Source organism: Falco peregrinus, chromosome 8, assembly GCF_023634155.1.
Source record: "Falco peregrinus isolate bFalPer1 chromosome 8, bFalPer1.pri, whole genome shotgun sequence".
Taxonomy (NCBI): Eukaryota; Metazoa; Chordata; class Aves; order Falconiformes; family Falconidae; genus Falco; species Falco peregrinus.
The window spans coordinates 48,462,636-48,486,345 of NC_073728.1; the positions used below are offsets into that span (position 1 = coordinate 48,462,636).

General features: G+C 35.9%; 1 protein-coding gene across 1 annotated transcript in view; it reads right to left on the minus strand.

Annotated features, from left to right (window-relative positions):
• DOCK2 (dedicator of cytokinesis 2) overlaps nucleotides 1–23,710 on the minus strand; it is a 197,898-nt gene that overhangs the window by 144,658 nt on the left and 29,530 nt on the right. Inside the window, 10 exon segments of the mRNA XM_055811904.1 lie at nucleotides 2,448–2,554; nucleotides 3,224–3,294; nucleotides 11,823–11,931; nucleotides 15,523–15,657; nucleotides 18,338–18,438; nucleotides 18,695–18,784; nucleotides 20,092–20,189; nucleotides 20,292–20,475; nucleotides 22,614–22,717; nucleotides 22,796–22,868. Of these exon segments, the coding sequence (XP_055667879.1) occupies nucleotides 2,448–2,554; nucleotides 3,224–3,294; nucleotides 11,823–11,931; nucleotides 15,523–15,657; nucleotides 18,338–18,438; nucleotides 18,695–18,784; nucleotides 20,092–20,189; nucleotides 20,292–20,475; nucleotides 22,614–22,717; nucleotides 22,796–22,868 (1,072 nt within the window).

A 23,710-nucleotide genomic window follows, 5' to 3' on the forward strand; every position in this document is an offset into this window, starting at 1 on the left:
AATACAGAAACTGAAAACATATATTCTTTTCATAATTCACAGCATATTCCAAGGCAGACATTTCCAATGACATACCAGCTATATATTTCAAGACATCAGACAAGCTGCATTTACAAACAAACAGCAATCTATTATTATTTATCTGCAAACAGCAAATTCTTTACAGAACATTTTGCATTAACAGACCACAGCTAAAGCAAAAGCCTGTTTAACACATGAAATGAGCACCACACTAAGATGACTATAATAGTAGCTCCCTTGGAATCCAAAACCCTACTCTTTTCTCTTCTGGAGCATACACAGATATGGAAGAAAGGAGCTGTCACTGAACAGAGTAAGATGCAAGTCAGCAGAACTGTGAAGCACACAGGATATTGTGTGCTCAACTGTTTTCCTTCTGAATCTTTATTAGGGCTTTATTCTTTAAAGTAAGAGCATGGGATCTGTTGCCCTGACCAACACTCCTGATATACAAACCAATACCCAATGTATTTCAATGTGACGAGTATCTTCAAAGAAAAATTATCAAACCATTATTATTCCACAGCAGTGTCTGCTTTTGCTCTATCTTCTAAAATTCTGAGACAGAACAAGAAAAAGTTGAGATTTTCTTCCAGAAAAATGGTATTTGACTGGAGTCTAATGTGTCACACTGAAAGTGTAAAATTTAACAAAAGTCAGATTAAAACAAGTAATATCCTTAGTATCAAAATTAGAATTACCCAGCTGCTTTAAGTCTTTAACTGTTCTTGCAGATAGCAAAGCAGTGGATTTCCAGAGATGAATCAACGCTTTCATAACCTGAGAGTTTAGGCCGGTACCTTATGTACCTATAGATTGCACAGAAGATTGTATGCATACATGCACCCCAAAAAACCTTCATATCTTACACTTAATTTCTTCAGTATTAAACATAGTCAATGTAACTGATAGAATTCTATTAGCAACAAGTGCTCAAAAGAGAGCATTATTTTAACCCAAAAGCCTTTCAGCTTTGTGAGAGGATATTTTTTCATCTGGTCTAAATGCTACTCACCACAAGAAACAGAGATAAAGCTAAGACAGGCGCTTCTGATCTTAGAAGCAGCACTAAAACCAACTGGTAGTGCAATAACAGACTTTACTTGTAAAATAGAAATAGTGTAAACTACTGGAAACAATTGTGAAAACAGAATTGCATCTGTTTGAAAATTAACTAGTTGGATCTCCTCTTACTAGCTTGGACTAGTGCCTGCAGATACCCAAGTTGTAACTACTTAAGTTCCACTGATTCAAGCAACCTTGAGTCTTACACATAGTTAAAAAAGAAATCACTGCTGATAACCATGAAATTAATAACATAAATATAGGATAAAATACTACTTAGCTTATTCTAAACAATAAAACCAACTACGTTATTTTCTTGATTTTGTCCAGTAAATCTACAATGGTCTCAAAACACAACAGACACAGCTAATTATTGTTATAGCTTACAATACACATTTCAGTCTCAATAGAATGCAACACAGGTCTTAAAATAAAGCTGAATTTTTATCTGTCCTAGCTAATCAGAACTGCATCTCTCTTCTGGCAACACAGAAGAATGAGATGAGTAGAGCAATCCTCTCACTCTACTCATGCTCAGTACTATTTGCTACCTATTATTGTACTGTCAAGTTCCTAAAATCATTGCGTATAAATTTTCAGAAACTGAAATTCTGATAAAAGGGACACTATCCGAGTAGCTCGTGTGCCTTTCAGTTCTGGAGGCCTTCTACACAACACTGAAATGCTAAGAGAGAACCAAACCACTCAGTTCACAAGAAAGGAGATCGAACACCTAATAACGAAGATGAATTCAACCACCTAGAACTGGGCTTCTCTGTCAGGATTCCTTTAGCAAAAATTCCCTTTCTGTAATAATATGAAGGAAAATTAAGCATAAGGCCGATAAAGACAGTTCAATATCACGTATCACTCCTGACTGTGGAGAAAGACACCAGGCTCTGATAAAGGTTAAGAAACTTCGTAATTCCCATAAACGGAGATGCTGCATTGCAGCGGAGCCATATTACAGCACAATCAGACTTTTTCCTCTGCCCAGACAGAGGCCTTATATAACATAAGCTGTGTTCACAAGGTTTCATTTCACATTCATATTTCACTATTGAGCTTACAAATGGGTTGAAAGGATATATGTATCTCCACCCATCTAATCATTACATCATAAGAAAAACACAGAAAACTGTTCCACTGAGACTCACCTGTTCCTTGCTCTAGGCTAGCAGTCACCCCTTGCACAACAGCCATCTTGTAGAAAGAGGTGAATCCTCTCCAGAGGTTAGACTTCTGGCATTCACACTCTCTCAGTATTAGTTTTACTCAATTTCAAACATGAATTGCACAAAACATATCAGTCAACATTTTCACACCTATTTTAAGCCTTAAAGGCATTTTATTTTATTTACCTTGTTTTTTAAAAAGGTTGCTGCATACTATTTCCTTCATGGACTGCACTTTCTGCTTCTGTAGTTTCACTGGTGGAATGCAAGTGTAAAATTCATAGAGCAGCTGGCTGTATGTAAAGGAAAAGTGTCATAAATACTGTACAGATTAATTCATCATGTGTTAATAAACAGAGAAAGAACACATGATCACGTATTTCTAAACATCTATTTTGTTTTAAGACTTAGATTTATTTACCATATCACAAATATTGACAAGAGATCAGTAGCAGGTTAGAAAAAAAAACTTTCAAGAGAAACAAGATGAGGATGAACTAGATTTTGGTCATGTTTACAAGTGTTTATTGTTTTCCATTGTTTTCAATGGAATAACAATATTTTTGCACGTGGTGGAGGCAATTTATCTTTGTCTGTCAAATAAAGATAGATAATTATTTCAAACTGCTAAAATCAGGTTTGGTTTTCTGGAATAGGGCTTATTCAAGGGAGGGGCAGGGAGAGAGGAAGAGGGAAAAAAACACAGATTGTTCCACTTGCTCACTTTATTCACCTAGTTATTACTTAAGTATCAGGACACAATAATGAATTCTGTCACGATGTAAGACAGATGAGAACTCCCGGTTAAAAACATACGCCCAGAGTTCCACCCCTGTCTTGATCAGTACAAGCTGTCATAGCTTTGTTGACTTCAAACTGCTCTATAAGAATTTCTTGTTGACAGCAACGATAAATTTTATACACCATGTGATACATCTACTATACGCTCAAAAGCAGCTCACCTCAGTAACCTGGCATCAAAGACCATTTCAACATCATGAAGAACTGATGGTATGTACTTCAAGGCAGCAACCTGCATTGATATATAGATTGTGTTAATTCTGTATGTTTATCTGCATATACAGCATATAAAGAATACAGAGCACACCACTGAAACAGATGCACACAAAACAAATTATAAATTTGGACTTCTTTCCTCAGACTGAAATTTTACAACAGATTTTAATATTCATTTCACCATAGAGTACTAGGCACACAAGGGCTCTTACGGTAAGGATATGCAGAAGAACTTAAATAGAATAGTACCAAGCAGATCATATTCTCTTTGTATACCCCTGAAAGGTGTAAGATCCCCTTTGTAGATCATAGTCTTTGCACACCACTAAGACTATAATTATGATGCAAATGTATAAACCAAGCACTGACTAAAGCAGAAGCTCTTTGATTATACTTTGTATGAATCCCATCCCAGAAATGTGCCACACAGGAGGCAGAAGTCAGGACAACTGTCATATATCCACCCCAAAGCTACACATTCTGGAACAGACAAAATAGCATCATCTCCCTAACCAACCACCTGAAGCTAAGCTATCTAATGGTTTGTCTTATCCTAACAATTTCTGAAGTGTATTTTGACAGTGTAGTTGAATAATCAAAAGATGGCAAGGGTAAGAAAGAGACACGTGTTACTATTCTTACATGGAGAAGGATACTTAAGCAGGTAATTTTCAGGCTCAAAATAATCACTAACATTTAAGGCTAACACCCTTAAAGACTAACTTGCAGTACTCTGTCATAAAGTTCCTTTGCAGGTTGAAAGTATTTAGCCTCTATAGTATCTTTTGAAAGCACACATAGTAAAATATTTGCAATAAAAAGCAAAAATGTTAAACATATTTAACATTTGCTGGGCCACTGTCCTCTCATTTCTCTACTTATGCTTTAGATACTAAAAGCTGCCTACAATGATTTTTACATTCACAAAATGACCTGTGACTTACCTTCCCACTAACAAGCTTGTACTTCTCAAATACTTTACATACAAAAAGATAAGCCATACTTCTTGGCTGAGAGCTGTAATAAATTTCAAGGAAAAACGGACTTTGTGATTTTAAAAGTATTTTTGGTAAAATGCTACATAATTTGTCAGAAAGGAGAACTTGGCCAAATTGATATAGGTCTGAAGCAGGTCATCAGTCTCTTCCTTCCCTCCCACCTTCCAATTTCAGTAGGTCACTTGCATCCTTTTCATGGAAGTTCAAATGTGCATAAAAATGCTGTGTAATCACTGATTGCCAGAAGAAGCAACATCTAGGGATAGTTATTTACCTAAAAGAAATTAGCTGTTTTTCTCTGATCTTATTTCAGATGAAAACCAGAATGTCTTTGTGCCAAAAACATTTTTGCCTGTCTAAAAATCTGACCACAGCATCAATTTTTGATTGTGCAAAAATTCTTAGTAAAAAGCTACAGTTAAGCTCTTCTGCTATTACAAACTTACAGCTGAAGAAAATATATTTAATTACGTCAATTACATTTGCATGCTGCCATAAATCCAACCATAGTAAAGAGAATCAGTTTACAAAGTTTTAGATTGACTACCCTCTTCTTGGTCCAGGTTATGAAAATAAAAAAAAAACAATAACAGCTTTACTTCATTGTGCAGTTTTAGTGTGTAATCTACTATTTTGCTGAAAACTAAGTTACAGTAATGTGAAATCCCGTATTACTAATATAGCTCAATTTCCCATAACAGGCCTGTTCTACCCAGGATACATCCTGGGTTAGTAAAACAGCGAGAACAAATTCTAAAACTATGCATTACGTAGATTCTTACTGTCTTTTCTTCAAGGTAACAGGGTGGGGTGTATGCTACAGGACTGAATAAACAAGTCATCCAATAAATACATGCTGAAATTGCACAATTTCCTTTCACTCAGAACAGTGGAGTTTACTGCCCACCTTGAAAACCATAGTAACTCCTGCTTTATGTCCTTTGCTTATAGGGACTGTAACTATTAGAATTTGTGTTTCCTGAGATTTTATAACTTGGTTTCAAACAACAGGAAAATCATTTGAACCACCATACAAAGATTAGTCTAAACAAAAACTTTATGAGAGAGCATTGCAAATGCACAAGTTGAACATTTGAAATACACACTAGCTGCCCCAGAACATCAATATTTCAGCTTGCTCAGGCCAAAAAAATGTATGTACACAGATGGTAAGACAACAGTTATGATAGAGTGCATAAACACATACAAAAATAGAGCCTAGTCAAATATTTCTAGTGAGGAGTGTAATGAACATGGCAAGACCAACAGGAAACTGAGAAGCACATCAAAACCACAACCAGCAGGGAGAGAATGTTAGTATGAATACACAATCAAAACTACAAAGAACAAGGAAGAAGAATTTTTCTTTCCAGTTACCAATCAGAAATTTTAATGTGCCGATGGTTTGACAAGCTTTTGGTTTTGGCACTAAATGAAAAGCAATCCTACTGTTTTCCTCAATAGTTATCAAGATCACACCATCTCTATATTGAAACTTTCAATGAAGTTGAAACAGCCACTCAGGAAGTGGCTTAGAATAGAACTTATCTAGATGCAATACATCTCTATCTCTACACGGCAAAGCTCTTGTTAAAAACTTAGTTTCTTCTTTATTGGGAGTAACAAGGTTAGAATAAGGCCAATCAGAGCACAGCATTTTTTTGGCTTTCATTCAGGTTTTTTAAACACCATAAAGCTATCATTTTAGTTCTACGAGCTTCCACTGTAAAAAGAAGAAAAACAAACAACTGTTCAGTTCTTGATCCAAACAGCAGGAATTTAGTCTGCAACAAGGGTGTATGCAGTATTTCAAACTGGCTCAATGCTGACTTAAAGTGCCCTCAGATAAAGTCATTCCTCTGCAGATCTCATCCCCACATTCATACACAAACCTGGGAGGCCCAAAGGAGTGTTTTAAAAGCTATTACTGCTTCAAGGAAAACATTTTATCTCATAGTGATCTTAGCCATTATTAGCCCCTTGAAACAGGTTGGGGAAAAAAGTTTGGGTGGGGATTTTTTTTGGGTGTGTGTGTGTGGGGGGGGGGGGGGTGGGGGGGGTGGGTGTGTGTGGGGGTGTGTGTGTGGGGTGGGTGTGGGTGTGGGGTGTGTGTGTGGGGGGGGGGAGGGGGGTGGGGGTGTGTGTGGGTGTGGGGGTGTGTGTGGGGGGGGTGTGGGGGGGGGGGGGGGGGTTTGTTTGTTTTTTAAACAAGACTGTGAAACACAGAGTATTTATAACATCTGCACAAATACCTGTGGTGGCCTAGAAACTCGTCCTAGTCCCAGTTTTATTTCAGCAATGTCTTGTTTCTTGTTTTTTAACACAAATACTATATGAAGATAATTTACAATAGCAGCATCTGAATTTTGTTTTACACCAATTCATAGTTACTGTGAAAGATAATTGAAGGAAAGGGCTGCCAGTGGCCACAAAAATATCTCAAGCAGTACTCCAATAATACTTGGTCTATTGTGCTGTCTGCCTCCCCACATATTCCCTATTCTGCACTTGTATGAGGAAGGAAATGGGAAGGATATAGTTACCATTTCTCTGCAGATCTGTAGGACCAAATGAAGTACAATAACAAGAATAACTCCTGAATTCTTTTAAACTCCCAGGTTTCATTTGCAATAATTGCTTCAAATGATGCACTATGGATGCAGTTGAGCACTGCCCTTAATGAAGTCATAAAAATCTCCTAGTAAGCAGTACAAGATGTTCTGCATTCTTCAGACCTTAGAGATTAATTTTTTAAGCAGGATACAGATAAGCCCACAGCATTTCAGAAAGTTATTTCTTACATACACAATATACCATTAAATTTATTTTAACCTTTATTCCTGACCAAACTTATTTTTTGTTGCCTTCTTTTGCAACATTACATTATACATATTCATGAAATTCAAGTACCCCTGAGATGAAAAGAACATTCACAGAAATCATCCGCGCTCTGCAGCTTAGTCTAATTTTATTTGCTATCAAGGCAACTTTAAGAAGCTGCTATGCCATCCCCTATTGTACACCACAAAGCATCACTGTCAGTAACTTTCCTAGCCTTATTCTCTTCTAAGTAGTCCGTGCACCTCTTACAGTTTTAAGTTTTTAGAATCTACTGCAGCAGTATGAATGGGTCTAAAATGTGTGGGAAAGAATGAGAGGAGAAATGTAACATCTTCATGCTTTTCAATACCGCAGATAATTTATTCTTCCTTTGTTTCCATGACCTTGAGAATATGTCATAGAATGTTTCTGAAAGCATGTATAGACTTGGAAGTACTACTTTCTGAAACCAGTGCCTAGGATCAAGCTGAGTATAGCTGACATTTACAACAGACAAGACTACCTGTAGTTCAAATGTAACGTGTCAGCTGGGGGACAGAACAGTTATTGGAAAAGAATATGGGGCTTGGTTGGTAATGTAAGGTTGAGACCACAAGCTTGTCAATGAAAGGGCATGCTCACAGACTAATGAGACATCAATAGTATGACCTTATGAAAAAAAATATCTGAAAATTTAGAATAATTCATCAAATCTTATTCCCCAGAAACATAGGTTGCTTTACACAGACACAAAACATATCTGCAGAAAAATGATGCTTTTTCCTTTGAGGTCTAAGAGAAAAGAAAGAAGGTGCTAACACTTCCCTGCTCTGCCTCAACCCCAGAATCTGCCTTGACCAAACTATTTGCACGTCCTGGAAATTTCCAAGTTTCCAGATTTCAGTAAGTCTATCCTCAGAAGTAGAGACTTTAGGAAAAAACACCTCTAAAAATGACAAAATTCATCTGAAATGGCTACAGAGAAGCACCTTATAAATGAAAGGGAGCTGTAACATCATCCCTGCCAAAGTAAATTTTATAGAGGTTTAAGTCTAGTATATAGGAAGATCGGTGCCAGCACCAGTAAGTCAGTATAAATTCTGACATTATCGTTTTACAGAATTACAAGAAAAATCTGTGAAAAATCTCTTCGGAAGAATCCTTAGTCTGCATATGCACACTGATACTTGTACTAGTGAATTTTTAACATTCCCAATCTCAACTACAAGGTGCAATCTCTTTACAAAGTAACATCCCAGGACCTGAAAACAGGTCACTCGCCAGTTCATATGGTTGCTTTCAAACATCAGCAAAGTTAGGATATTGAAATTATAATCATAACTGTAGTAAAATTACTTCCTTCAATGGTTGAAGTTGAGAAGCATTCTGTCTGTATCTTTAAACAAAAGAGGTAACCTTCATCAATTCCAGAAGGGAGGGGGGGGGGGGAAGCCTAATTTGTTTTGGCATGTAAATTTCCAGTTTACCAACAATACATTAACAAGTCAGTCTTCAGCTGTTCAAAGTTTATATAAACACTACTGCAAAACAGAACCAGATATCTACCCTTCTCAAAGCTCAGGCAGAGAAGTCATTCAGAGCACCTATCCACTTCAGCCAGCTTTAGAACAAGAGATTGAACAGCTAAATTTTTTAATTTTTGTAAACTTATACAGCATGTAACAGATCAGGAAGTAAGATACCACTTAGAAGATAAAATTAAATTGAAACAATAAAGGGCTCCTGGCTCTGACTAGGTTGTTTCATATGACATGTAATTTTATAAACAATATTTTCCTGACTGTATTAATATTCAACACAAGTCTGAGTATGACTGCTATCAGTAAAAAACGACTGGGAAATTACTACTGACTAAAATACCGAGTTCAAACTTTTAAAAAAAAAAAAAAAAATCATTACCAGAGAACAGACATACCAGTTTCAAAAAGAATTCTTTAAATCTTCTTAAGCTAAATCTCACAGATATCTGAACAACTAAGGGTGAAATAACGGTTAAAAATGCACATTCCAAGGCTCTGCAAACTAGTTCATTTCAAGTTTTAATATCCTGAGAAACCAAATTACTTCAGTTTTCTTCAGGGCTCCTAAAACATTCTGCTCCAAAGTGTCTTCCACTTGGATTCATTCCACATTCCACAGTTCCACATTCAGAGTGTAATCCACTTGGATTCATTCAACTGACCCTACCAAAGTTCCACTTTAATTCACATTAATGATATTTTCCAATGTGACAGATTTAAGGCTGTTTTGATAGTTCGATTATCTATTTTTCCAACAGACTCTGTGAACTTTCCTCTCTGGGTATGTGAAGTATAACACCTATGGAGTCCTGTGTGTTTGTAATATCTCTGAATAACCACCTGTCCCTTACCCTTCAAAGCTAACTTTGTACTACTACAGCATCTATCATTGTCATCCCACAATTTAATATGGGGGCTGGAGGGGGGGGGAAATCTGTGTTGATTTCAGGTAAAGAAATACTTATGAACCTATTTCCACTCACTTCTGCTCCATCTTACCCAATGCGGGAATTATGTCCATTTTTCTGGCCTGTTATGAACAACTCATATCCAACTACCAGACCAGGAGTCTCAAATATTGTAACTGAAGTCTCCTCCAATAGGCACAGAAAAACATATTGTCCATTGGGAAAGCTGCTATGACTGACATGCCTATGGAGTTTGTGATGGAGTAGGGTGATTTCTTTTAGTAGGTTTTTTTTCCTCCAATAAACTTATTTCCAACACCAGGAACTAAACTTACTCTGGGACATTTCTCATTCCATGCCTCTTCTACTAGAATTTCATAGCATGAATGCAGTAGGTTTTATTTACTGTATGTAAAGCAACCTCTTCACAGGTTCTTGCAGAAACATGTCTGTATTCTGTTATCAGTACTGGGGACAACAGCAAAGTTATGATATAAACCAGTATCTCAGATCGCACATAAAATGTTTCCACTAAAAAGAAAACTTAGAATAGCTGGTGCAGAGTGATACTTAGAAGCCCACCAGTGCTTCATGGTTATGCATAAATATTGTCTTTTTTCACAACTGAGAGTACTCATTAGAAATCCAAAATATTCATGTTTAAGATGGTACTGGGCAAAGCATAACAGCTATGTGCTTTAAAGAGTTTGTATTAACATACGTTCAATAGCTAGTCTGTCTTCCCAACATGTTTACATGCTCATTAAAATAAGCATAGATTTCTTTGTTTATTCCTGCAGAGAGATGTTCTGTTGTATTTTCAAGGCTCTGCTATTCTTAAGAGCATCAGCAAAGATCTACAATATTTTTGCTAAACAGGAGTAATATTAAGAACTACCATTAAATATGGAAATACGGGAATCACAGTAAGCACAATCAATGTTCACCAGCGCATCCAATGCCATACTGCCATTAGTGCTATATCACCTGCTTTTAGACACACCCATCAGCCATTTCAGAGTCAGCATCACTGCTTGCAAACACATTCATGTGTCCCAGCAACAGTTAAGCAAAACAGTCTTCTACAACTGTCTCTTGTCACTCTCAAGGAGATACTGCCCTGCTTATTAGAGGAAACACAGGTGGACAATCACAACCATTTTGAAATTAAGGCTGGGAGGCATGCAGTGACATGACATGCCTCGCCTGATAAGCATAAAAGCCTCTGAGATCTATTTATTACTTAACTTATTAGTACAGTACAAGTACCACAAGAACAAACATCATTATATGTAGTATCTATCTCTCCTGTTTCTCATGCAGTGTCTTTCAAATGTGTGAACTATTCCCAGGAAGGCCTCTACAGAATTGCCAATGTCAGAGAGTATCTGAATGATTTTCAAATGTATTTAGAACATAGTACTATAATTGTGGTATTATTCAGTTAAAGCAGTCTTTACTTTTTTAGCTCTTTGGCAGTTGCACGTAAACACTCCATGGAAAGTGTCAGATAATACAAACATCAAGATCAGCCACCTGAGGATTTTTTCAAGACAGAGACTTTTTCACTGGCTTCCACTCCTAGTATGTCATAGCAAAAGGAATCAAAACATAAAAGCTGAGGAAAAGTCAAGCCCAATAAATAGGAAGAGTTCTTAATAAAGTATGTATGAAGCATCAGTATTGTAGCTGTCCAATAAAATCTTCTGCCTCCTACTTTATAGGAAGCCTTGATATTTTTCTTTAATGTAATACAGAACTACATACCAATTATTTGATATTAATAGCCCCTTTCCTATTTTCCTTAAAACATCAGAGTCCAAAGTGTTATAATAACTATGATTGACATGAATGGGAAACCTCAATCCTATTTTCAGTTGTTTAAACAACACACTGCCAAAAGGCTAATACTATGAAGTTTACTTCTCACACTAAGATGGTGGAATCTCAGTTTTGCATTTTCTAAAGAAACTCAAGAATTAAACATTCAGCCCCTGCTGGAGGCTTCACTTCATTAGATTCCTTGAAAGGTTCCAGCATCTGTGTTTCGGTTCTTTCACTCACTACATTCATAAAACTATATAAATAGCTTGTCCTAACCTTTTCGGTCTAGGTTTCAAACTTTATTAGACACCTTTGTCTCCCAATGAAGGGGAATTACAAGAGAGGCACGAAGTATAAATTTCCTAAGAATGTATTTTCTTCAATTTAAAAAGAAACCGATAAACCAAAACCATAAAAAAACCAAAACAAACTTGCTTCCAAGCACACACCAACCTGCAGCAAAATGGCAGTTTTATGTTGGCTTTTCATCAAGTTGTTGATGGATTCAAAGAGTCTCCTCATAGATTCTTCAAATTCTGTTTGTTCTTTACCTTCATATAGTCTGTTGAGAGATGCATCGAGTTATCCTTTCAGAATCAGAAAGTTTCATAGTCCTAAATGTACCAGATTTAACATTACCTTAAAAGTGTATTTTATAAATTGATCCAATGTTATGTACATAGATATTTCACCAATGGGCTGTATCAGCTATTCACCATATTGTGTAGAAATTCTTCAGCTTGAACACAATGTAAGTATTTTCAATTTTTTAAAAAGCCTCTAAAGAATGACACCTCCCAGGTTTGAGCTTATAAAAAAAAAAAGTCATTTCACTTTCAAAGTGACTTATATGCAAAAAAACTTTATTTTCCACTGCAACTGAGCTACTGTAGGATATCTTTCACATATTACCACTGTTTCTTTTTTCTGCTGTTATGGACACTTTTTCAAACAGCAATTTTTACTGTTCCCATTAACTAGTCTCCTTTCTGAAAAAAGCCTACTTCATGCTTAAAAGTCAAAAAGTGCATTTAAATTAAGCTCGCTCCATTATTTCTTCATGCCCCGTCCTAAAGCTTATATCTTGCAGATTATCTCTCCTATATTCTTCATACTATTAATACTACATACTGCTTACATAAACAGTAAAAACACACTCATCACATGTTAAATTAGTTACCCAAAACGGCTGCCAAGAGTTCAAGAAGAATAAGACAAGCAAAAAGCCAAGGTGACAAAAGAAGCCTGAAGTGTGTGTAGAATCCTGTTAAATAAATGCTGCACCTCTGGTGTACTGCATTCTCCATCAGAGGAGAAAAATTCCTCTTTTTAAAGTCATGTATTCCAGGGTCATATGCTTTTCTTTTCAGCTTGAAGCTTCAGTCCTTAGGAAAACTAAAGGTAAATTATTATGAGCTTTTGCCTACATCATGGACAAACTGCAACTGCTACTCATCCAGTGACTGACAAGAAACCCTGAGTGAAGGAAAACACCGAAAGAGACACTATTCAGGCCATGGCCTCTGCACTGCTTAGGTCAATATTTGTCAATGAGATACAAGTCAGTTATTAGAAAGGAACCCCAATATCCAAAACATTATCTAGAGAGGAAAAAAATTACATATACACATGGATACAGCATACATTATGTGCACTACTTGAGGTAAATCCCTCCTATGGTGATGGCTGTACAAAGAATGCATACCAGGAAACCTTATATGTGAAAGGCATCTTAAAGTAAGTTCTATACAAGCACATTACATAGAAAAGTCATCTTATTTATTATCAAGTGCTAGTTTAGGAGCTTAGTTTTTGATTAATTTTTTTTTTAACATACTGGAGATTGTGTCATGTGGGGGGTAATTAAATTTATTTTTCAATGGGCATGAAGTATCTGTATGTTGTAACAACGTGCCTGTATCAGTCTCAGAGTTTATTAAAGTTACTCGGCTAATGCACTGATACAGCTTCTATTGACTACACAATATTGCTCCAAAGATAAATGAAGTTTTATAAACCTATTTTATTGCAGGTGGAAATTTGAAGCTTTCTTGACTAAACCCATGGGGCAAGGAGGCAGAAGCGTCACACAACATGTATTAAACATGCTTTTTAAGTTTACAACAGAACTAAATTAAGATCGGTAGAATTAAAATTCTACTACCTGACTCATCATGTAGCTTCCATTTCGACACAATTTTCTGTGTTAACTTCCAGTAAAATCACTCGTTCTGAAAGTAAGTTCTAAAGGATGACTAATTATTTGCTTGGAAACAACTTCACACAAGAGTGTACCTGAATTTCACCACCAAAAACAAACTTAGGCCAATGAAAAGAGGAAAGCAAACATTTAATGTTTTCAGAGTCTGTATTATGTAAACCTTTGGCTAATATACATGACCTTTCTGCAACACATACTCACTGAACAAACAGCTGCAAGACATAACCTTGGTTCAGCAGACTGGAATGAAAAAAAACCTTTTGCTTTCATTACGTCTCTATAGCTTCAACAGGATCAACAAGGCATTTTAGTTTCTTAAGCAGCCCATAAAATTAATGAAAGAATGATCTAAAGATCGCTCTCAGTATTAATTCAAAATATTTGTCTCCAAGAAGACTAATCTCAACCCTTGAAAGTTAAGTACTTCAATTGTAAATCCTAACTGTTCTCATGCGAATAAAAATACACGAATCCTTTTTTTTCTGTATTTTCTTCTTCTTCATGACCAGCCTGACAATAGGAAATTCATTGCAAAAAGTTAGATCACAACAGCTCTAGATGGATATATCACATCAGATGATACTGTTCACTGGTTATTTTTGCCAGAGGCTGCTATTTGCAAGAGCTATTACTGCCTATAATAATTGTCCAACTGAATTTAGAGTTTCAGACCTCCAATTAAGACATTTATGGGGAAAACTAAAATGAATAGATATGGCTACCTAATCACTTGAATATTCAACATACTGCAATAACCTAGTTTACCACAGGTGGTCCAATGTATCCTTTTTTCTACCAGCTAATACTAGGAATTAAAACGGAGACCAAAGTTCTACATGCAACAAAACCCTGCCTTCTGACCTTCATCCATGCAAGAAATTTTCCATAATCCTCTACACATGTCCCTCTTTTGCCATGACATCTATTAAAAAAAATTAAAACAAAGCTTTGGAACTATCAGCTATATTCTGTTATCATGAGCACCATCTCCTTTCCTATATAGCTTTACACCTAGCTTATCTATACGCACCTATAAATAGTAAATTCCTGTAGACAAGAATATTTCTAAGCCAGCAGCATTGTTGCACTGACCACCAACCACAAACATAACATCCAACTACTCAGTCTACTTATAGTCCTGAATTTCCCACTGCATATCTTCTGCAATGGCATTCCTTCAGCCATCTAGCAGAGGGACAACAGAACAAGTACTAGGGGGAGATCAGCCTTGGATAAATGGAAAAAGATGAAGCACACGAAACAGAGGATGTGGATGAAGTCTGTGGGATATAGTGAGAATCCTGAAAGACTAGGAGAGAAAGCAGGGGACACAGTTACTGCAGTATAGTTTTTCTCCTTCCAGATTTCATCTCCCTCATTCTCTCCATCTTCCTTTTCCCTAAAATTGAATACCACTTTTAAGTGCTACGCCTCATCTGTTTGGCTGAGCTATACAGAACTAGTCCATTTAGTCTTCCCTATAAATTCCTTAACTGGAGATCTGAAACTCTTAAATTCAGTTGGACAATGATTACTGAAGATTACATTGTTCTATGCACAGTCTGAGCTGCTGGACACCTTGATCTCAAGGACAGGGATCCAGCTTCAAGCCATCTGTCACAGTGTTTGGCTATCCATTGGCATTAGTCCAAGCCACCTGACACAAAGAATAGGCACCCTTTGAAATTTGCTCTTATTTACTAAATACATCTCTGGAACTTACACTGTGAATCAGAAAGCAGATTTTTGAACATTCCCTCTCAAAAAAACATCTCCACAGTATCTGTTTTAGGCCAGTTGCCAGCTTTTATGCTTTATTCGTGAAAACAAAAACACAGTTCTGTTCTGGAATCTGTTTTTTTCTGTTTCTCTGGTCTACTTCCATTTCTGATATCGGACTGCTAGTTAAATGGCAATACCCTGGGTACTTACTGTGAAAATAATGTCCTTGATCTAACAATGAACTTGAAAATATATTCCAGTGCTTTCAGAGTTCTTAGGATAGGTTCACATTGCTCCCCTCGGCTGGAGGTATCCAAGTAAGTCTTCAGAACAGTCATTAACTTCCTGAAGTTAAAAAACATTTTTTAAATAATTTCTTTCTTTTTTTTTTTCTTTTTTTTAATTAACTTCTCTAACTTGTTTGGCTACACCAAATAATTGTTTATGCTTAGCCAAGCACACACACCAAAATGTACTGCATGTATTTTTGCATTTATGTTACACAAATCACATCAGTATAAACAAATGAGGAGCAAATTCTCAACTGCACAAGCAAGAAAGCAATCTCAAAGGAGCAGCATGACTTGACACAACCCTGAAAGCACTTTTGCAGAAACTTACAATGTACTTACACAAGTTAACACAAAATGTTACTTCTGCCTACCTACATTAAACAGTGATTAAACACTACTACACAGCATAAATTAACTGCATATAAATAGTACAATATTCTGCTATACAGTATTATTTGCTTAAAATATTTATTTTATTTAAACACTTCCCTGCTTTGTGTCCAAATGCATTTTTTTGCTGAAGACACAACCCGCTAAAAAGTGCAAAAGCTCATCTAAAAATAAGTCCCTTAATTTACAGTTATGGTTTCATCTTAAGCAATGAAACTAATATGATGACATAAACTTGAACCTAAATGTAGCCATAAGACAAACTGAAATAAGGGTGGCTAGGTTTTGCTTCTTACATCACTACAAAAATGGAAACCAACTATACCTTACCCTAAACAAATAAAGCCAACCAACAAAAACCAAACTAGCACTTGCCTCTTGATGAAACTTAACAGTTCACCACATGGACTGACAAAACATTAGTAAGTGATCACTATGATATTTCAAATATACTTGCACGCAAATAATAGCTCTAACAACTGCTTGCTACTGCACAGAATATATAAAGAGCGCTCTCTCACTCCGATACATCCTCAGCTCCCTGCACTAACCTAACTCACATTTCAGGACCAAAATATCATGCTTCCAGCCTCTCAGCCTTCTGGGCACTACATCCATTGTATTTGCATTTACTCCTTTTTATCGCTTCTCTGAATTCACATCTTTGTACTGAGATAGAACAAAAATCATCCAATTTTATGCAGAAGTCCATTCAAGGTCCCTCAACTTTGAATGTTAAGTCCTCTCAGAACTCTATGAAAGGTAGGTACAAATGGATGACTAAATCATAACTGAATAAATACCTAATGGTTTGGCAAAAATACCATATAACATGGTCACACTACTTCTGGGACACGTCTCCTAACTGTGAGTTTGGCCACAGACAGCTATTTATTTATTTCATAAATGATTCCTGAAACACAGTACATCTTCCATGATGTGCATGGAACCAATGATGACAAGAAAACTCAAGACCTGGGGAATGATCATAAACATTATTTTGCCTCTGCCACTTTGATTAAATCATCAGAAACTCTCAGTCAAGTAAATCTTAGAAATATTTTAAGCAACTAAGGCTGCCATGAGAGGTTCTGTACTCAACCTTCTCCCACAATAATATAAAGAATGAAATTACATGTGCTTATCACATATGGAGTGAAGGAGGGTTAAAGGAGGGTTAAAGAAGGGCATTGTAGCTTGTACTTGAGCTTTCTGAGCCCAATAATGTTAACTTCAGCTTCCCTAGAACGTGAGAAAGGATTGATTGTGCACTACTGCCTTTCAGTTCTACCAAGCTTATATTTTAATGTATGACCCGTGTGACATTTCCTGTTGAGTTGGAACTGATTCAGTTTCAGCACAGGACATGACAAGGTATCCTCAACTACTCCAAACCTTCAGCTAAGGTCTTTCATTAATTATTCATATCCCAAATTAAAGTTCTTCAATCTGCCACCCCATAAAGCTGCCAGAACAACACTTCAGTTAAACGACAAAAATACATCTATTCTGTTATAGCACTTCCCCGAGATCAGCACTAACTGAAGATGTTATCTTTCTTCATATTCAAAGCAATTTTATCCTACAATCATACACCAAAACCCGTTTTAAATAAAGTAGGAATCCAGTATTAAATTTACTGTAAAACATGTCTCCACATTTTTTATTCTCTTCTGTGAATCCATGTCTTCCCATCTGGACATTATCTGGAAGCTCCAAAAATAATTTGAAAAACACCACCACCAAAAGTCTGTCCACCTGACCGGTGGCATGACCATGTAGCAAATACTAAGACTCCAGTTCACAGCAGACCACGTAAACAAATATCAAAATTCCAGTTCACTTCACTGATTCCCTCCTGGTGCAAAATCAGACTGTGAACTGCATATGAAGACTTGAAAGTTCCTTTTTTTTTCCCCCCCATGAGTTTATTTGCTGTAAAAAGAATATGTGGAAACCTATATAAATGGGTGAAGGACATCCTCAAGTTCTCAATGCAGTTCAGGTTAAGGCCAAGAATATAAAGGGAGAGGCTTTACAGCAAAGTATATTTTGATAAATTTGACAAAATACAGGTGAAATGCTCAGACACAGCAAAATCCAGGTGAGAAAATGAATTCCAAAGAATCATTTAACCCCAAATCAATTACTTTTTGTCAATTAACTCTACTTATAATCATGTGTGTGTCTCACAGGCAGGTTTGTTTCTACTTAAGCAAACAGCAGCAGCAAAGCAACAGTAATCATTGATTACATCAGAAAATTCACAAGCAGGATTTACTTCCTTTAATGCAATGGTAGAAGTTTAGAAAAAAAAAAGAGAAAAGATAAAACAAACGTACTTGTATGCTAATGTTGCACTAAAATGCTGTTGGATATATGCTTCCAAAACAGTGTTAAAATGTTGAAACTTACGGTCTGCAATAAGTCCTATGATATATATCTGAAAAGAAATGGACATGATTAGCATTTTTCATAAAGTTGCGTTTTGAATTTAAATATTAGTCAGCTGAAATATTTCTTTATAATTCACTCTTTAGGAGTATTTAATGAAATTTGCTTTTCAGTCAAATAGTAATATTCCATCTGTTATGTAGAGATTTTAAGACTAATTCCCTGAACTAAACGACTTGATAGCTCATTGAAAATTATAGTGTTCTTCACTTTGACAAATAAAATCCTTCTGTGCTGATTCTTACCAGTGCATCAAAGACAAGGATGTCATACTCATTACTGTGGGAATGTTCCATCATGATGTTAAACAGGGCATCCAGCGTATCTTGGAGAAACTATAGAACATGAAACAACAAATTGACAACCAATTCAACTTGAAAACCTCTCAAGTCAATTTTCAGATAGTAGACTTGGTATCTCTGAAGTTAGAAATGTAAGGCCTTCACTGAAACATCACTTAAAACTCAAAAAACATTTCTCTTTTCTTTAGTTTCTTTAATTTTAGGAATCTACATCTTCAGACATGAGCAATACTTAATATATATTTAGCTCAAAGCTTATGGAAAAGCTAAAAATATTGTATAAATGACATAACTAAAACTGCATTCCTAGTTCCTTAGTGATACAGATTAGTAGTTGCTATTTTCACATATATATGATCATTAAAAACATATATCACACCTCTGTGGTCTGATTCAAAGCCCACTTTAAATCAAAGTACCCCACTGACTTCAGACCCAAATCTTTCTTTGGTTAAAAATGAATAAGATAAATAAATAAAATTATTATGATCTCTTTCCTCCCTCTCTCCAGACAGGCGTCTAATGCTTATATTTGATGTGTGACACAAATGTAATAGTGTCTGCCATTTTCAAAAATATTAACAGGTTTTTAATCCATATTATACTCATTACATTAAGAAAGCACTTCACTGTGTACATACTACACTTTAAAAAAAAAACAACCTATCAACGTGTAATATAATATTAAGAACTCTAAAGAAAGCAGTAGGAATTGTAAATTTTCAGATGGGCAAAAGCAAACAGCTGAACAGTGATTGTGGAAAATATTACAATTACTGCCTCCATACCCCATCAAGTTTTTAAACAAAATTTTCTGTGCATGCTCAAAATTAAAGTTTATCTGTGACTTAAGCACCTGACCAAAGCAGCAATGACTCCAAATACTATTCTCTGTATCAAATTCTCCATTCATGCACAAAATTTCCAGCCAAATAAAACAACAGAAAGCAGAAAAAAAAAATATAAATTTATTACAGGCAGGTTTGACTAGTAATCCTGCAAACCTGCACAGCCTAAAAGCAGCCAATAACAGAGATGTTTGGGAGCAACAAGCAGAAGATGGCTGAGACTATGTAGAACCCTATCCAGATGTCTGCTTCCTTGCTCCCTCCAATGAGGGCCTTTGCTCATGTCTTTTGCAAACTATCCTTAATAAAAGCATTAGACCAAATGACTCTCATTGAAGAAAATATAATTGACAGGTTTCCTTAAGTTCCTATGTTTACTGTAACTGACACTCCCATTTCTTTTTCTTAGTGAAACTATATAGCATTTTCTCTGCCATGGTATGAAGAGACATGAAGAATGACTATTATCAGAATAAATATATAAAGATATACCTTCACAACTTCTTCTCCATCCACAATCTTTAGTTTTTCCAGGTTCTCCTGAAGCAGCTCTGGCTTCATACGCCATTTCAAGAGACCTAGTAATCCCACTAAAAGAAAATAAATGGACAGAAATTAAAACTTAAAATGTGATTTATTGTTTTAGAAAACAGACATTTGCACAAACTTCTACCTGTTTAGAAGATACATACCATTCTGAGTTAACTTTGTAGAACAAACAAGAGTTGAAATATAAAATGCATCTCGTGAGCTTACTGAAAGCCCGGCTACAATACTTGAGTTCCTGACAGTGGTTGCTCCTTTATTTTCTGTGTGTTGACGTGTAGAAGGTAATGTCAAATAAGCACTAGCATCCTCCATTTTTTTACTGTCCCCCTGAAAAACAATAACTATTTATTACGTATTTCACACAGCAGGATTTAAAATTAGACTTACTTTGCCCTTTCTCCAAGAGTAAGCAAACCCCTACATTTCTACAGACGTTAGCGCATACACCAAAGCATAAAGGATACTCCCAGCGTGGCTTGTACAACTAAACCAAGAGTCAATCAGCAAAAAAGGCTGCAATGAACATGCAGGGAAAGTACTGCACTGAAATTATAAAGGTATGTGTTTTAAGGTGCAGTAAGGAAATACGAGTTGTGACATCACTGGCAGAGTAACAAAAGTGGATTTCTCATTAAAATGTCAATACACACAGAACACAATAGACTAATGAGCATCACCTTTAAGTCTATACACAGGATATAAACAACATTGTCACGATGTCTGCACACAATTTAAGAATAGAAAATGGGACCGAACAGGGAAAGAATAGCAGCAGTGTTGTGATATACCCATTATAACTTAATACCTCTGGACCTGGACCTCTAACATAAAAGTTCAGGGCATGGTAAGATTATATTTTAAATTAGACAATATGCTGCAGTAACTAAGTGACACAGATATCACAGAATTTATGCTTTTCAGTAGAATGACCAGTACAGAAACAGAGAGCAAACAGGCATTTCTCCCTCCTCTATTTCATCAAGCTTCATGTCACAACCCTCACAGATACTATTTTTGTGCCTCAATTTTTGATTCATTCCCTAAACAAGAAAGCAGTTTGTAGACAAAGACAATAAAAATCATACCGTTTGCTGTTTAGCGAATATGAATTTTCTTTAACAAAACTACTCAAGAAAATTTCCCCAATCATTTTATAAGCTCTGTCACTTAAAGCTACAACACCACAACAGATCTGACTCAATTAATGACCTACAATGAGTCTACAATTGTGCATAAACAAGGAATTACAAAATCCATAATGTAGAATGATTTTCTAACTGGCAGGGTTTGTATCTGATTCAGTGACCATAGGTGCACAGTCTCTACTTTCTCTCAAACAAGGAGTAAGGTTAAAAATTTACTGTAAAGAGACATAGACAAACAAAAGGCAAAACCCTTACACCACAAAACAGCATTACTAACTTTTACGACTGTATTAAGTTGCTTAACAAGTACTTTTCAGAATTTCTGGAACCAGAACAGAAACTTGACTTCTTCCTTTTGAGACAAGTTAGACAGACACCTGGGAAAACACTTGACATTTTGATCAAAAATCTCTCAAAAAAAAAAAAAATCAATGCCTGAAGGCAGTGAAAATAAAGTACACTATATAAACTTTGCAGTTTTCAAATTAATTATTTTTAGAGGCCAGATGTATGACTGTTTAAAACATGTACTGCTTACAATTACTGCTTTTAATATTAGAGTAGGCAAACATATGTCTGAAAATCTATTTCTTCCAAATATAAACTAGGTCAACTCCATTTAGCATTTCTCATCTATGCTGTCACTTAAGGAAAAATTACCAGATTGATGTAGGAATGAATTAGATGGTATTTCATAACCATCATTAACCAAAGTGTCATACAACGCGATCTTTATTTTCCTTCCAGTCTAAATGTTCGTCAATATTCATATCAATGAAGAGAAGATAAATAACTATATGCTGCCATTAATCTTTGTTGGACTACCTAAACAACTTCATTTAGTTCTATGCATCTCGTTAGCCATTAATGTTACAGCAAACTAATTTACTGAAAAGTGAACTAAGAGATACCTAAAATAAAATTTCTTCTATATTAGAAATTATTTCTGGTTCTTAGTTCCTGCTAGACACTAATCTCCAAAGAGGGGCGGGGGTGTGTGTGTGGTGGTGGTGTCGTGGGTGAGAGAGAGAAAGAGAGAGAGAGAAACAAACCCCAAACACAAACTGCAGTAAAAATAATAGGAAGAATAATCATTTTTTATTGTGCTTACATAATGTGTCTCTAGCAAAAGTTTAGGGCAATGTTCATTGACTGGAACAGGTTACATATTTTTTTCATTCAGATGATAAATATACTATTTACCTTTGGTAGAATAGTAAGATTAATCTATCACCAAGATAATAAACAATGCAGTCAAAGACAACAGTGTGAAAAAAAGGGACCTCATGGGAGAATAAAGGAAAAAAAATGATCCAATACCTTTAGGATTAACAAATCATGGATACCATCTTGAAGAGTTGTTCCATCCTCCTTCAGCAGTCTTATGTAGGCCATTGCAAAATTCTTTTCTCCTTTATCTTTAGCTGCAAAGCATAATACGTTCAGATGAGACTGTCTATCAATGAATTAAAATTCACAATTGGCACAAGTTCCCTACTTACACTCTTGAGATGACCTGTGTCTGAACATGAAGCGCAGATGTATCCTTTGCATGTCTTCAATAGGGACAGCTACCTTTTGTAAAATCAGAAAATAATCAGTAGAGTTATGGAAGACAGAGGTGGAAGGTGGTTTCACATGTAATGAACTCCTATTTTAGAATAAATAAGCACCATTTCTGCTGGCTCTGTAGTGCCTTTCACAGACCACTTAAAACTATTGAGCCTGAACCCAGTAGCAGACATGGTGGCTGGTAAGCAACTGTTTGTTAGAATTTGCTCAAAATCTAGCACCACCAAAAAAACAAAGCACCGATCCCAGTAAGTTAAAGCACACAGGTGTTTGTACACTAGAAAATAAACATACTGCAGTCTTACCCTTTTAAACCATATAGAATTATGCAACACCTCTGGACTACAAAGCTTCCACATTACTAAATTGGTTGTTGACTTATGTGTATGCAAACAGGTGGAAAAGGTATGAGAAGTCTAAAATTTTGTGATTAAATTACTTGTAAAGCCTTGAGTAGAATCCCAGGAACCCATGAGTGCTTTCTTCTTAAAGTAGCATGCCTACTTATAACAAATAGGCAACAAAAAAGACCAACTGCATAAGAAAAAATCCACATTTTTACATGATCAAATTTATATTTCTGAAACTTCAAAGATCTGTACTCTTTTGTGTTCATTCACAACTTCCCTTTACAAACCTTACCGCATAACACTCCTTCACATAAACTACACTTTTCAAATTGATCTATTGTTAATGATTCTGTATAAAAGTCTGAATTACAGAATAATTCAAAAAAGAAACTAGTACAGTAAAGAATAAACAGAATGTGTCAATGTTTTCAAAACAACAAATAAGCTTCTGTTTCAAATTTCCATTCCATTCCTGTCCTGCTCAGTCTCGGCAAC